General features: G+C 44.6%; 1 protein-coding gene across 2 annotated transcripts in view; it reads left to right on the forward strand.

The window, feature by feature from the left end:
• The first annotated feature begins 11449 nt into the window (after positions 1-11449).
• Positions 11450-16853, forward strand: part of Mbnl1 (muscleblind like splicing regulator 1) — a 161877-nt gene continuing 156473 nt past the window's right edge. The window contains exon 1 of one of the 2 annotated variants that reach the window (XM_042685551.1): positions 11450-11540. In XM_042685551.1, the coding sequence (XP_042541485.1) occupies positions 11451-11540 (90 nt within the window). In that variant the 5' untranslated portion in view covers position 11450. The remainder of the gene's footprint in view (positions 11541-16853) is intronic. The other variant, XM_042685546.1, reaches the window with a different exon arrangement.

Genomic DNA, 16853 nt, shown 5'->3' on the forward strand with positions numbered 1-16853 from the left:
GAGAAAAACCAGAGATGCAACCTGCTGGTAGAGTCCCGTTAGATGGTACTTACCATGTTGAGCATTTTCTCCTAAACAGAGGAAGGGAAGAGGGTCTGGGTGCTTTGATTTTCCCTTCATTCTCTTGTGGAGCTGACCACTCTTCAGGCAGACCCATCTTGGCTTTCGCATGTCTGACTTCGAACCTGACTAAAGTCTTCCCTGTTCTGTTTTCTCCGAAGATAGCAAGTGCTCACTTCCAGCAGATGACAGCCCCCCACCACCACCACTCCTGTCCAGCCATCAGTTCCATGCGTCTCCCCACTTTCCTCTGCCTTTGTGTTCCTGCACGAACGTGCCAGAGCAGGTGACACCTGGGAAGGATGCCTGTGACGCCGGTGACTCCGAGCCGGAGAGGGAGCCGGCCCCGCCTCAGCCCGAACAAATTAACTCTCCCTCTCCCTAATCTACTTTAATTAAAAATTAATGTGTGAGGAGATCTACGACTCAGCTCCTGCAGCCAGCTGAGCATTTGGAGTCCTAATTTAGAGGGCTTAATCAGCTCATTTTGAGGGCTTAATCAGCTCATTTTGAGGGCTTAATCAGCTCATTTTGCACTGCACCATCCCAGGGAGGGATGATGCTTCCTTTGACCACTCAGCCATGATGGATCTGAGGAGGAGCATCGGGAGGACCACAGATGCCAGTGGCTCATCTGTCCTCTGTCTGCCTTGCCATTCCTCAGGACGATCTGAGAAAACCACGCTCAGCTTTCACTGAATTCTGGTAGCGTGTGACCTCGTGCCTGTGGACTTGAGTTTTAGAAAAGTCTATCTGCTCTGTCTGCAGCTGTTTGTGCAGACGGCAGGCCGCGTGCTGCGGTGCCAGCCTGACCATGCCACTGCTGCCCCTTGTGCCGCCTGATGCAGTGTCTGCTCTTCCATCACGCCCTGCTGTTCTGTGTCTGCATCGTAGCTATCTGTGTCCTTGCCCATGTCAATTGCAGATGTCGTTTGCAACAAGACTTAGGAGGAAGGATTTTTTTTTTCTAAATTGTAACAAGAAATTTGGAATAAGTTACTGCTGCTGATTCATGAGTTTAAAATGTTAGGACCTGAGTCTTTCCCTTCATGTTTGTAATCAAATGACACAACTCTCCATCCACTCAGGACAGACCTCTCCATCCACTCAGGACAGACCTCTCCATCCACACAGGACAGGACTCTCCATCCACCACGGGACAGAATTCTCCATCCATGCACGACAGGACTCTCCACCCATTACATCCAAATTTTAGGCAAGAAAGACAGAGGATGGGCCAAGGAAAGTAAGACCAGCTAAATGCTTTTCAGAGGACTTTCCACAGCCCATAGCCCCAGCCATCAAGAAAAGAAGCAGCAGATGCTGCCAAGAATGCAGAGGAAATGTGGAGAGTTAGTGAGAATGCACACTTGTACAGCCACTGTGGAAATCAGCACGGGGATTCCTCGCAAAGCTAAAGAGGGACCAACCCTGCCTACCACTTCTGAGCATCCATGCAAAGTGTGATGCAAATCAATATACAGGAAGGGCACCTGCGTCTGTGGAAATCATGGACAAATCAACACACAGGAAGGGCTCCTGCATCCATGCAAATTGTGGTACAAATCGACATACAGGAAGGGCACCCACATCCCTGCATGCACTGCAGCTCTACTTGCAAATTGAAATCAATGGAGATGCTGAGCCACCAATACATGGATAAGGGAACTATGGAATATTACTCAGCTATCAAAACTGAAATTATGTTATTGCAGAAAGAGGATGGTAACCAGAGATAAAGTGAATTAAGCCAAGTTCTAAGAGCCAAATATCATGTGTTCTTGCTCATTTGTGGACTATAGATCTTAAGTAACAAGGACATGAGTGAGAACAAGGGATTGTCCAGGACAGGACCAGCAAGAAGTTGGGGAAAACATATGTACATACATATTTATGTGTATGTGACATCACTCATATATACCTAGGCACACATACATGCACCCAGATGTATGTGTAACATCACTATTATGTTCCTATATGTGCATATGTAACATGACTCACATATACACATGCACAATGCATGTAACAGTGCTCATGCATATGTATACACAGACTCATGGACCAGCACTCATGCACACACATACATACACATGTCTATGTACAAGGGTGTAACACCACTCCTAAATACATCTGTCTATATACATCAATTATATATCCACACATGCACACATATGTGTGTAATACCATTCCTGTGCACTACATCTGACTATATAATATCAATTATATATACACGCATACACACATGTGTGTAACACCACTCCTATATGCTATATCTGTCTGTATAACATCAATTATATATACACATATGAACCTTTATAAAACACCATTGTTAACATTAATTTATACTATGTACATTACATGTAAATGTGTCACTCATGTATGTGTACACATTCAGATGTGTGTGTGGCTGTAGCATCACCCATATATCCATATATACTACCTGTGTGTGTATTATCACTCATGCAGCCATATACATACATGCCTGTATGTGACATCACCAATCTATACATCTGTGTGTGAGACATCACTACGTGTATACACATTCTTACATACGTGTAACATCGCTCCTAAATACGTACTCTATACATATAGATATAATGTCATTTGTATATGTACTGTATGTGGATATTGCCCAAGCACACTGCACACAAATGTAATTACTTCACCGAAACTCTTAAGATTAAAAACATGAGGATAGTATAATAAAAATGTGCCAAGCTTAAGAACAACCAAGGTTAAAGTTTAGCTCCATGGCCTAGGGACACATTTTGAATTTTTAAATACCAGATATGAAGTAACTGGTTTTAGGACAGAACCCAGGCTCAGAATCAATTAGAGAAGAGGGGCCATTCTCCCTGAAGACTGGCATGAGTGGGGTTCTCTCAAGCTAAGGAGCGAGCAGAGCGTGAGCTATGAGCCCTGGCATCTCAGGTCCTAGAAGAGCACTTGACTCAAGCATTCAGCAACATGAGCAGTGATATTTGCCCTTGATTACCAGGAAGAGCTCATGAGAAGAGTACAGCAGGAATGTCTGTGTTCCCACACAAGGTCTGTGTGTTGGAGCGCTGAATGAGCAGCAGCCTGTGGGAAGGTGCCAAGTTTCCGTCTCCTTAGGAGTAGGCCTGGGACTTCTTGTATCAAGATGCCCTTCAAGCATAACTATTAGAGCTGATAGCATGTTGCTTCAGATGCATTTCTTCTCCTTTGTAGTATAGTTCAAGAATTTATTGTTTCCTCTTGACGAAGCTAAACTAAAACACATGCATGTAAATTGGACAAAGATGTGAACCTGGCATAGGAGAAGACAGAATAGAATGACCATCTCTTCCTGGTTTAGATAATGTTAAATACATCCTAGTACTCTAGGAAAAGTAACAAGTTAATAAGTAATAGTTAAGGATACAGAAAAAGAAATGAAAAGAAACACAAGGCTAAGCTGGCAAATCTACTGAATAGGACCTTTCTCACCCAATCACTCATTCAGCCAGTACCTATGGAATGGGTAGTTGTAAATGATGTTATGCTAACTGATATGAGAATGAAAATTAGATAAGGCCTCAAGAGCCATCACCTTCCTAACATCCGCTAGGAGGCGAGGATCAGGTTCTGTTTTCTTAACTGAATGCATTCGTGCGTCCAGAAAAGGTGCCTTTGAAATGTGCCAGAGTGATGAAAGTGAAAACTGATGTACCCATAAGTCTACATGTTGCATTTGTCAAAAGACTCAGAGAGGGGATTTCTATGGATAAGGGGCCTGAGTAGCCCTGGAGGTGCTGTCTGTAGGCTGGAGGAAAGCATAGTCACAGGCATGGAGACAGATGCCCAGGGAGGGGGAGGACCTGGCCTTCCTGCTTCTGTTACCAGGCCCTAGTCCGCAGGGAGGAGGTCCATCCACACTGAGGAGAGAGGTGTGTGTTTGCTCAGTCCACAGGCCCAGCCTTCACTGTTCTGTGAACAACCTCAGGGCTATCCCCGCTAGTGTGCGGACAATGCAAGCCCTTTGCTCTCTGGGGGGAACAGGTGCCGTTCTGGGGGACAGGACTAAGTCTCCGCTGACAAAGCGCAGACAGCCCCATAGCCTGCTGGTGCTCAGTTCACAGACTGCCATAGTCTTGCTTTGCAATGCATCCCAAAGCAGGAGTTTAAGGAGGAAGCAAAAACAATTTTTATTCTAAGGTATCTTTTTCTGTTTACTTTCTTTTGGCTTTTTAAAAAAGTATATGCTAGACAATTTATTAAAATATTGGCACTCCGTACAAAATTTACCAAGGTGTGTCATATCAAAAATCAAGAAGAAGGAGTATTAAAACTTATTTATTCAGGGGCTGGGAAGGTGGCTCAGTGGTAGAGCGCTTGCCTTGCATGCATGAGGCCCTGGGTTCGATTCCTCAGCACCACATAAGCAAAAAGAAAAAAGCCGGAAGTGGCGCTTTGGCTCAAGTGGTAGAGTGCTAGCTTTGAGCTGAAGAGCTGAGGGACAGCGCCCAGGCCCAGAGTTCAGGCCCCATGACCGGACCCAAAACAATATATATATTTATTCAGTAAATAACTTCTTAATACAGTACAGGCTGTAAATCTTTTCAAACACATACCTGGGTGCACTCTTTTCTGTTTAGCTTAAAAATTTGTTCCATATCATCTTTGTCAGATTTTTTTTTTTGCTGGTCGTGGGGCCTGAACTCTGGGCCTGGGCGCTGTCCCTCAGCTCTTCAGCTCAAGGCTAGTGCTCTACCACTTGAGCCACAGAGCCACTTCCAGCTTTTTTTTCTGCTTATGTGGTGCTGAGGAATCGAACCCAGGGCCTCATGCATACAAGGCAAGCACTGTACTACTGAGCCACTTTCCCAGCCCTCTCAGATAATATTTTATGCACACTGTAGGATGCCCATGCTTCATTAAAATTCCATACATTTTGTCCAGGCTCTTTTTTGACATTTTTGGAATTTTCAATTGAAATTTCTACTTCTAAATTGTATTGCCCAGTGGTAATTGTGGTGTTATAACATGGTTTACCTCAGCTGCCTGGGTCATGAGGTCACCTCCATGACCCCTGGAGTGTACAAGCTCCTCGTGGAACCACCTGCAACCACGCATCTCCTCTCAGTTTAGATATTAACTAAATAGCCAAGGCCTTAGAGGCATTACGTAGGTAACAGTAACCCTTCCATACATCACCTTGACGATAAAATTAAATTTAAAAGAAGAACTCAGAAGCAGTTTATTCCAAACCCCATTCTACAGATGTACAGTCAAGCTAGTTATGAGATTTATTTTCCTCATTTGAGAATTTTAAGCCTCAACCTGGGTTGCAATACTAACAAACACATAAGTATTCTTCACTAATTTTAACATTTTGAAAAAATTGTTGGGTTCTCTCTTCCTTAGCACATGGACATCAATGTGTGTGTGTGTGTGTGTGTGTGTGTGTGTGTGTGTGTGTGTGTGTTCTGTTTAATTATCTGCTTACCACAATGTTCCTCCAAAATGTTGTGGAAGACATCTCCAGAGGAGAAGATGCCCTGTAACTCTTAATGCATCAATTAGAAGTCACAGAAAGTTACACCTTAGTCAGTTGACTGTGATCAGAGGGTCAAAGTTCAAAGCCATCCAGGCAGAAAGTCCGAGATTCTGTTTGGGCTGGAGGCATGGCTCAAATGGTAGAACTCCAGGCATGAACAAGCTAGCTAAGTGCAAGCAACAGGTGCTGGCATGAATGCAGAATCATGACCAGCATGATGTCGCTCCAGGAAAACAGCGACTTGAAGTTGTCACGATTACAGGTGCATTTCTGTGCTGTTTTCTGTGATATTTCTGGGAGTATTTTGTACTCTAGGAGCTGTCCAAGTTGGTCTGCATAGTTCTGATGTGGGTTCTAGCTCTGCCATGCCAGGGTTGTTTCGGGTAACATTCCTCTCCCTGGAAGAGAGCTGCTGGGCTCAGGCCTCCTTGTTTCCTTTCTGCCCCACCATCGTCAGTGTTCCTCCTCACAGCACTCTCCTCAAACAGAGAGCTCTGCCCCACACCATGCCCAGGCTCTAGTCACGTGCAACACTCCCGTCCTGCACCCTGGCACCTGGTGTGGGGCTCCCCAAGACCCCTGGGAAGCTCCAAGGAATGGTTGGATGGGGAACCGAGAAACAAAAGATTTCATTGTTAGACCCCATCACTCCAGCATGGAGTAGAACTAGGTTAGGACTCAGGGACTGGAGTCAGAGTGAGCCCCTTGTCTGCCTTTGTGTCCATACTTGAAACATGGAAGAAAAGCAACAGCAAGAGGCCTCAAGCATCCATCTTTCACTATTAACTCTTATTATTTTTTTTTTTTTTTGGTCAGTCGTGGGGCCTGAACTCGGGGCCTGGGCACTGTCTTTCAGCTCTTCAGCTCAAGGCTAGTGCTCTACCACTTGAGCCACAGTGCCACTTCTGTTTTTTTCTGCTTATGTGGTGCTGAGTAATTGAACCCAGGGCCTCATGCATGCAAGGCAAGCACTCTACCACTGAGCCACCATCCCAACCCTCACTATTAACTCTTAACATCAAATACCTTGCTTCGTTCTATTTTTTGTGTTGTTGGCAAACATAAGTTCCAGGCATGACCTACCCTGTGCTCACATATGCAGTGTGTGTCACTAACCTCGGGTGTGTGGTGAGTGGAATGTTAAGGCAGTCCCTCTCAATTTCTGGGTGCTATGAACACACATTTTCTGTTATTCACCCAAACACTACCCAACAAACTGCTTAACGAAGTTTTGCAAAAGTTTTATGACCTAAGCCTACTGACCTTGACATGGGGAGGATATGACTTGAACACACAGCCTAAATCCAGGTCTAGAAGTCAACAACAAGAGTCCCAGAGACTCAGCACAGAATCTCATTCAGGACTGGACGCACAGGGTTGTGAGAAGGAAACCTCAGGAACCTGTTAAAAGCAAGCAGGAAAATCACTCCTCAAACCCAGAAAACTGTCTACAGCCTGGGTGAGCCCAGAGGGGACAGCACCCCAAGTAACACCTTGATTCCAGCAGTTTGACACCTGCCTGGGAACCTCCCTGCGCCATGTACTGTGTCCAATCCATAGAAACCAGGGATAATAAATTCATGTTGTTTTATGCAGTCAAGTTTGTGATCATTTGGAAACTTGAGAAAACTAAGAAAACTATAATACATATGCTTATATGTAAGATTTAAATAAGAGAAAAGCATAGGAAAGTAAGCATTTAGATGATAGGTGGAAAGATGATCACTGTTTTCTATTTCTGATATATAAAGTCCTTAAACACGGCCACCATGGTCTGTGTTAAATACGGCTTCAAGATGGTGGGGGGGGGGCGGGGGAGGATGGGAAGGGATGGGAAGGGGAAACAAAGGAGGAGGCTACAATGTTTGATAAGAAATGTACTCATTATCTTGCCCATGTAATTGTAACCCTTCTGTACAGTATTTTCACAATAATATATATATATATATATATATGGCTTCAGGAGCCTGTCAGAGAAGCCAACTGACCACCAGGGGGGCAGATTCAAACAACTAAGCTCTCAGCTCATATCCCAATAAAACTTGGAGTCTGCATTTCTGAAATTAATCCATTAAAGTCATAAGCAAATGACTAAAGACCAAGTCCTTAGAACATGTTAAGTCAAGTCAGCATTAACTTCTCCCTTTGAGTCACTGCCATTTTAAGTAATTTAAATGAGTCATTCTCAGTTTTTGTCCATGTTTCTGTGTAATCCACATTGCATGGTACTTAGTCCTCCAAAGGAGCTCTTCCTTCCAAGCCTGTTCCAATAGCTCACCACTGCCCCAGGTCCTCGTGTGTACTTCAAGGAGTAGTTTTCAACAGAATGGTAAGACTGAAGTTATTTTTCATTTTCATTTTTCAAATGGCAGTATAAAAGTGCTTGCAATGCGGTCTTCTGAACTTGATTTGGAATTTGTTTTCCAAACTGACAAGAAACTGGTCAGATTCTAAGTATTTGTTCTGTTGCTTCTGACACAAATTCCTTTGTGAACTCTGATCTCTTGATTTTCCCCAGTAAAAATTTCCCTGGGTATTTCTTTTTACACTCCTCCCTGAAACTATCTCTAGCTCAACTGATTTCCTGAGTATTACAGATCCTCCTTGCAAGAACTTTTCCAGATCCTTCTCTTTTTAGAAGTTTCCCAGGCTTCTGTAGGAATGAAATATTGATGCATGTAACTCAACTGTTTCAGGGGAGCCACTGAGTCTTAATTATTGACATCACATAATTACTGATTTTCAAGCCTGCTGTTGGGAAGCTGTGGCTCATTCTGGTTTGGGGCAAATCTTTTTTTTTTTTTTTTTTTTGGTCATTTGTGGGGCCCGAACTCTGGGCCTGGGTGCTGTCCCTCATCTCTTCAGCTCCAAGTTAGCACCCTACCACTTGAGCCACAGCGCCACTTCTGGTTTTTCTGGTTATGTGGTGCTGAGGAATTAAACCCAAGACCTCATGCATGCAAGGCAAGTGCTCTACCACTGAGCCACCTTCCCAGCCTGGGGCAAATCTTTAGCGTGTGAATAACAGCAGCTAATAGTAGTTGAAATTGCTTTGAACATAGTGCAATCAACATAACTTCATATGTTTGGCTTGTTGCTGAAACATTTAAATCAGTGGTTCCAAATTTGTAAGTCATAGTTTTTCACAAAAGTTCTGTAAGAATATCTGCTACATTCAAATGAAAACAAGGCTGTTGTAAATTAGGATTTTATCTACATCTCTGGGATTGAACCCAGGACCTTCCACTGTCAAGGGCTCTTTGGCTGACCTGCAACCTAGTCCACAAATAAAATGTTTGCTGCTGAATTCAAAATCAGTTTGCATTATGCACCTTTTAGCTTGTAATGATTGGAAAGGCACTTCTATAGAGTTCTTAGATAATATTGCTTAATCCCATGGTTAATGAATTGATGGATTGGTACATGCATAAATACACAAATCTTAAAGGGTGAACATTAATATTGAATGCAATAATGTGCACCAATAAAATGGGTACTGTATTTAGTTTTTTTGTTTTTCAGAAAAAAAAAAATCTATTATGTCCTAACATCCATGAAACTGCAAACCGCCCGTCTAGCTTGAAATGCAAAATGAGGGTCGCTTTCCTTAGATGTTCCAAGGACTTGGGCTGTGACGTTTTTGAGGCTCTTCAGTCATTTGAGATGTGAAGGGTTTCAGTTGGCGTCTTTAAGTGCTGTGCAACTATTGGCGGTCGGCTTTGTGGCAGGACAAAGCCCTGGACGTCTGACAGCAACCAAGCACCTCGTGAAGCACCTTGTGCGGCTCTTCAGGAGCCCCCAGGACGCGTGACCCCTCCGAGGACCGTTTCCTGGGTCTGCCCACGTCTGAAACCTGCTCCTGGTGGAAGAAGATGGAGTGCTGGGAAAGGGCACTCCCTTCTGCTTTACCCAGAGAGAAAGAAGGCTGGGAGGAGCACAGCTTTGGAAGTGAGCCCAGGCCCGCGCCCCAGACCCTAGACCCCAGACCCCAGACCCCAGACCCAACGCAGACCCAGATCCCAGACCTCAGACCCCAGACCCAGACCCCAGACCCAGATCCCAGACTCTAAACCCCAGACCCAAACCCCAGACCTCAGACCCCAGACCCAGACCCAGACCCCAGACCCCAGACCCAGACCCCAGACCTCAGACCCCAGACCCAGACCCAGACCCCAGAACCAGATCCCAGACCCTAAACCCCAGACCCAGACCCAGACCCAGATCCCAGACCCTAGACCCCATAACCAGACCCAGACCCCAGACCCAGATCCCAGACCCCAGACTCAGACCCCAGACCCAGGCCCAGACCCCAGACCCAGATCCCAGACCCAGACCCCAGGCTCAGACCCCAGATCCAGGGCTAGGCCCAGACCCAGACCCCAGGCCCCAGACCCAGGCCCAGGCCCAGACCCAGACCCCAGATCCCAGACCCAGATCCCAGACCCAGGCCCAGACCCAGACCCAGACCCAGATCCCAGATCCCAGACCCTAGACCCCAGACCCAGACCCAGACCCCAGACCCAGACCTCAGACCCCAGACCCAGACCCAGATCCCAGACCCTAGACCTCAGACCCAGACCCAGACCCCAGACCCAGATCCCAGACCCCAGACCCAGACCCAGACCCCAGACCCCAGGCCCACACCCCACACCCCAGGCCCCACATACCACGCAGAATCGTCCACACACAGAACCCGAGCCACCCATGCCAGTGATGCTTGCAAGCGCCTGCCTTCCAGTGTCTCCCTAAAGACTTCAAGCCAAATGTCCCAGCCACTCAGGAAACTAGTCTGAGGGTCACTGGTGTTGAAGCAACCAGGAAGAACAGATCCCAAGTAAGCAGCAATGAAGCCGGACGGGGAGGCATGGTTCAAGGATTTGAGTGGCAGCTATGGGCAAGAAGCTCTGAGCTCAATCCTGGTATTGGCATGCAACACACAGGCACGTGCACACGCGTGTGCACACACCCACACACGCACGTGCTCACAGAGTGGAAATCAAATTTGTCATTGATAATGTTTTGGTAATTTTGTTGTGTTATTTTTGCTGTGGTTTTTCTTTGGGGGCTGCTTTCCTTAGTTTGATGCTTTTTCTTCCTGTCAGTTCACTTTAAATCAGAGTATAAGTGAAATAGAATATAGATCTCTAATCAATTCCTCACTGATTGCCCCATTTGGATGCACAGTTAAGTAAAAAGCAGGGTGTGCGACCAGAGGGCAGCCATTTGGATCAAGTGTTCCTTTGCAGCCATTCAGATTGACTGTCCTGTGCCCCTTTGCAGCCATCTGCCCACTGTCCTTTCAGTGCATTGCCAGATCTGCACCTGTTTTGTTTTTTTTTGTTTTTTTTTTAACGCTCTTGGCTGAAGTTGTGAGAGATTCGGATAAGTAACAGTTTCAGTTTTGAGTATGTTATCTACACCTACCAGGCATGAGAAAGAAAGACTTGCAGAAGGAAAAAAAAACATTACCCCAATTCCAGGAATGCATCCATTTGCTCAAGATATGTCCCCTACCCCCTTTCCCCAAGATGCCTGGAGTCAGATTAGCAGAGTTTCTACTCCTGTATATTGGTTCTGCATGCAGCAGTGTTTCCTGGTTTTCTGTACTTAGCAGATAGGCTACGTTTCCCTATGTAAGTAAATGAGCACTATTTGACTCTAATAACTGAACTTGCCACACATTGTCTTAACACATCAATATGTGTGTGAGTTCTACATTCATCAGTGCACACATTTTACCCTGCATGCATGACTCCAAGCGTGAGCTTTGCGCATAGTCTTCAGTTCTCTGCAGAACTTAATGCATGAGTGTTTCATACTTCCTCTTTTGGTGGACCATCCTTTCTCAGAGGAAAAAATAAATACAAATTAGATGAATGTGAGTGCAAGGCAGAGCAGAGGGAGTAGCACACGGCCCGGAGGAGCTGCTCGCATCTCTCCCCAGCAGTCGACTCACACACAGGTAGGTCAAAAGTGTCCTTGGCTAACTTTTATTTTTTGGATTGCTACTTATACTAACAATTTAGCTGTCATTGCTCTAACAAAGTATACTATAAAAACCTGATACAACTCTTAAACAAGGAATAAAACTTGATGTGCAACAAAGTTTAATAAAATTGCAATTTTGAACTTCACATGCAAGGTCGTTAAAAATTGGCATTTGATGTTCTCAGTGATCTACAAATGATTTTACCTGCAAAATAAAACACTCTTATGTATGTAAAATTTTGCACACCACCTAGTGCTGAAGAAACTTTTAGATTCACAGAGCTTTCTCTCTCATCTACTTCCAGTTTGCTCCAAACATTTGTAAATTTTCTCACATTCATTCGGCCTATTACCTGAGCAGTTTGTAGAACAATAATTCTCTCATTTATTGACTCTGTAAAATATTACTTAAAATGTACCATTTTGGTATTATTTGTTATATCACCACATTATGACATTTAAATTTTTAAAAAGTGAGTTGTAGTTTAGTTAGCATGATTTTAGAATCTAAATAAGTAACTTTAGAAAATAGTTATTTTGCTAGTAGGTTGACTTTGTACTTACAGTACTTAATGCAATAAGAACTAGTCAAAATATAGTTTGAAATGAAAATGGGAAATGAAACTAGGCTAAAACTGATCTCATTAGTAAAATGGTAAACTAATCTAGATACCAAAAAACGCTCTTCACTTTGTGCCAATTCAGAATAATGCCTACACATATTATTAATTAGATTTAAGAATATTGTACTCAAAGTATAACCATTTTTAAATTTTAAAACCTGTTAGTTTATACCTTGGCAAGAACATTTCACAGCATGTGCTTCTGCTTTAATAAGAAAACAGCAGTTTAAAGAACTCTGTGTGTGTGTGTGTGTGTGTGTGTGTGTGTGTGTGTGTGTGTGTGTATGTGTGTGTGTGTGTGTGTGTGTGTGTGCATGGTTGCCCTACGTACTAACTGTGCCTTGAGCACTGTGGCTTCAACGCAGTAGAGAGCACACAGATTCCACATGGCTGGGGGAGACTTGTTGAACTAAATATTCCAGCCGCATATTTGGATGCTCACTTGATTTGGCTTGCTTTTTAAAATTTTAAATATGCTCATGGCTTTTGGTCACAAAAGCCCTCATTAGCTGATCAACAAATGGATTAGTTTTTATACACACACAGTGCAGTGGCATACTGTCCTACCACATTACTGGAAACTTCTTATTTGTTAAAATGCTTCTTGTGATCTATGCTATTTCACAATTTTGTGAGAAGATAATTACTTGTGATTATAAGAATAAGGAAAGCAGATTTTCAGTATCATAAATTGAGGCTGTAGCATTAGAAATGGACTGTTGGTACAAGCTTGAAATTTTTAACAAAATTATGATTTGAATATTAAGTTGATAATGTGAGAAATATATTAAAATTATGAAATTTCATCTTTATGCATAGCAAAGATGGTACTTACAATAAAACTTGGTTATGCTAATTTAACAGTACTACTTTCAAGTGTTCTCTGCTTTATTTTTTAACAATGTATTTTGAAATGTCAAAATTTTAAGTGTAAGGAATTTGGTATCATAGCACCATCAAGTGTGGTACGGAGTATTATAGTAGACAAAATGGCGGCAGAGGGCCGAGGGCCTCTGTAGCCTAAGGAAACTGTGCCCCAAACTTTCCCAAAGATGGGGCACCCAGCAGGGCAGAGGAAGCTGCTGGCTTGTTGGCGAGGTGGATGTGGTGCTGTTGAGAATTACTGAAGTCTGAATATGTATCCAGGTTCTGGGTTATGGAAAGTGAATTCAGAATTCATTCTTCCTCCAATGATATTCACAAAAGAAGAGCAAGCCAAGGGGTGCTTCCTGGCTGACCTCCTGGGAGGCTTGTGGAAAGGACTTTCTTTTCCTTGTCAGCTTTGCCTTTTCCATCTCAAAACTGCCATCCTACAAAAGCACCAACAGCCTGTCCTCACCCCAAACTGCTTAAAAGAAATCAGGGATTATATTTTAAATTATTTCAGGGAAAGTGATTTTGATTTTTGAACTACGTGTATGTGTGTTTCATTAGATTATATCATGTGATACATTTACCTGCGGTAGAAACGGTTATTGTATACAATAAAACTTCAAACTACATTGCTGTATAGACCTACTGTATAGAAACTAGTTCCTGCCTTCTGACTGGGCAGCTGGGGTCTGGGAGGCCCGGCTGGGGAGCCACGGGCTGTAAACTCCAGCGCTGGTGCTGCTGGCCTTGGGTTGGGCAGGTGGCTCTTCCGCTCACCAGGCGGACTCCCTGCATCCGGCCGCAGAGCCTGGCTTGCTAGTCCAAATCTCTAGCCTGTTGTGCCCCCTGGCTGAATATATCATTTTCCAAATGGTTTCATCTGGGAACAATACTGTTTTGTTTTGCTTTTCACATACATGACTGGACTTTTAAAAGAACACTGGAACATTTGGGTTTTCTGATTTTGTTTGTTTTTGGTTTTTGTGAGGCAGGGGTCTTGGCTCTTCTGTTTTTCCACCTTCCATCTTTGTTCCCAGAATTTTCAAGAAAATGAAGAAAGTGAGTTGCCTGGAAAAAAAAAAAAAAAGGCCTCTGATTTGGGTGCCACATTCTGAACTCAAAACAAGAAGTCCTCTAAATGTAGATAACTTGGGTTTTTCAGCTCTTTAAAAGGAAATTTTTGTCCTCCAATATATGTGCCCTTTTCCTCACTTTTTTAAATGAATGTGGCTTAAAAATAAGTGCCACATGTAGAATGTTGGTATTTATTATATTAAAAATGTGTGCCAAATAAGTAAGAATATTATCATGGCAGCAAAAGTGCTCTGGAAGACAGAATTCGTATTATTCCCATGTACTAGTTGGTGTTTTCACTTAAAAAGTTGATGGAATACAATCCAATGTGTGAGTCTGTACTATAGAAAATTTCAAAGTTTTGTTTGCTGATTGTTCATCTTCATGTGGTTTGTCATTTAAGGGTCATAGTATTTCTGACACTTGTACACTAGCATTAATGTTTTCTAGTATTTTATATGCAGCAACATTGGGTAGCTCTGTGGCTTTTGTTTTTCATCCTTGTGTACACGTCTCCAAAATACATGTTAGCTTTTCACTTATTTTCTGTTACTTTTAATGATTTTTATATTTTTAAACCTAAATTTGAGTGGAAATAGTACTGTAAGCCTTAAATAATATCGTAGTGGTAGAAAGCAGATAGGGGCTCCAAGTACGATGACAATTCTCCATTTGAAGGCTTCCTTTGGGTTTCACATTTATGATGGTGTCATCTAGTATAGCCTCTGCTATTCGGACGTTACTCTCCATTAGAACACAGTTTCGTCGTGTTATTAAAGTGTTGCACAAAGGGGTTACGATGCCATAAGCCAGGTAATGAGTGCCCTTCTTTTGGGACAGAGTGGACCTTTCCTCCACTGTCCCCAGCTGCCCCCCTGCACACGAGTGGCATCCTTGAGCCGTCTTTGCTCTGGCGTCGCCTTTCCACATTTGGCCAGCCTTTCCCTTCCTCCTGAGAGCAAACACAGCTTCCCCAGTTACAGCTACTGGAAAGGACGTGGGAAGATGTGGGTGCAGGGATGTTCTAGAACTGTACATAAAAGGCTGATACTGTTTCCCAGTCTGTACAGACTATTCCATTTCATGGCTGGTCATGGTTAATCTTGTTCGTCAGCCTGAGTTAAGAAGGGCTGCAGAGATCTGCCAAGCACACTGGTTTTGTCTGCGATGGTTCCCAGAGATGATTAGACGGGGAACTCAGCCTTAATTAATGGAGTTCTCCCAGGGATTGGTGACATTGTGACATTTGTGGTGGCATTGTTGGGGGAAGCGTAAGATAGGATATGGGCCTGGAGGAGGAACGAGTCCACTGGGGTTGTGTGCAGGGTTTCATCTTGTCTCACTTCTTTCTGCGCCCTTTCCTCTCATCCTGGTTGTTGTGATGGGAGGCCCTGACCCAAATCTTCCCACGTCCTTTCCAGTGGCCATAGCTATAGATGCGTGCTAGTGTTTGCCATGGGAAGAGAAAGGGGTCAGGCACCAAAGGCTCGTGTTCAGGTTCCATGCCAGCCCTGCTGACAGGGGATTTGAACCGTCTTCTCAGTGGTCTGGCCCAGGACCTTACATAACAACCCCCCTGCCCCTCGGCGCTTTCTACGGCTTCAGCACTCACACCACACACTGACCCACGGACTGATGGACTCAGATACAAAGTGAGCTCGAAAATGTAATGCACCCACCCCATGTGCAACCTCACTTCCTGCCTCTTCTGCCCTGTCAGCAGCCTTGAGGCCGCACCCAGCTGCACCACCCAGGCATTTCCTCCCAGTCTTAGCCTGTCACCTTCTTTCAGCAGGGTGACGTACTCTGTGCTCTGCATCCCAAACGCACACAGGCCAGGGCAGTGTGGGCACCACGGTCACATCCTGAGCAGGGTCCTGCACACCATCATCTTGGCACCCTTGTTGTTCTTGTCAAAACAACAAAAGAAAGCATGACACCTCTTTTCTGCAGTTTATTTGACTCCCTGCTGGAGTCTTCACTGCTTTCTGTTTGACTTGAGGGAAATCCCTCTGCCACGTGGCAGCAGGGTGGTCTTCCCTTGGGCTCCCTCCCAGCCCAATCCAGCTCTGCTCCTCATGTTGTTCACAGACTCTCCCAAGCTCATTCTGACCCAGGGCCTTTGCACATGCTCGCTCCTTTCTTTTCATGGCATGCTCTTCCCACATTGCAAGAATAGGGTCCTTCCTTTCTGGAGGTGTCTGTCAACGCCAGGCTGCAGGCCTGGCTCCCTGTCCAGCTGGCTCTCCAATCGTATCACTCCTCACCCTGTGGTCATTTTACCTCATTGTAGTATTTATGTGTAACATAACCTAAAATCGTGATCTGTGTTTCTTCATTCACGTACGTGTTCTACCAGCTAGACTGGGAGTCCCAGAATGGCAGAGCCTCATCCGTGCTGTTCCATCCCCCTCAGCATCCAGTGCACGGAGCACTCAACCCGGCGCACTCAGTGAGTAAGTGCTGGTTAGGGCGAAGCTATTCCAAGTTTCAGATGCAAATAAAATGGCAGAATAAGAATCGCGATGTGCGGGAGGGTCTGGAGGAGATCCCGGCGAGGACACTCAGCCCAGCTGCCACGTGGCTGTGGGGTGGTGAAGTCTCTGCTCCCTTTGAGTCAGAGGAAGTGAAAACACAATGTAGTTCCTGTGCTGGCTGTCCCCGCAGAGCTGAAGACTGACTAGCCCGCCACAGCCCACCAGCTTCTAGGGGCCAAC

The sequence above is a fragment of the Dipodomys spectabilis genome, unplaced genomic scaffold (assembly GCF_019054845.1).
Source record: "Dipodomys spectabilis isolate Male_0828 unplaced genomic scaffold, ASM1905484v1 ptg000095l, whole genome shotgun sequence".
NCBI lineage: Eukaryota > Metazoa > Chordata > Mammalia > Rodentia > Heteromyidae > Dipodomys > Dipodomys spectabilis.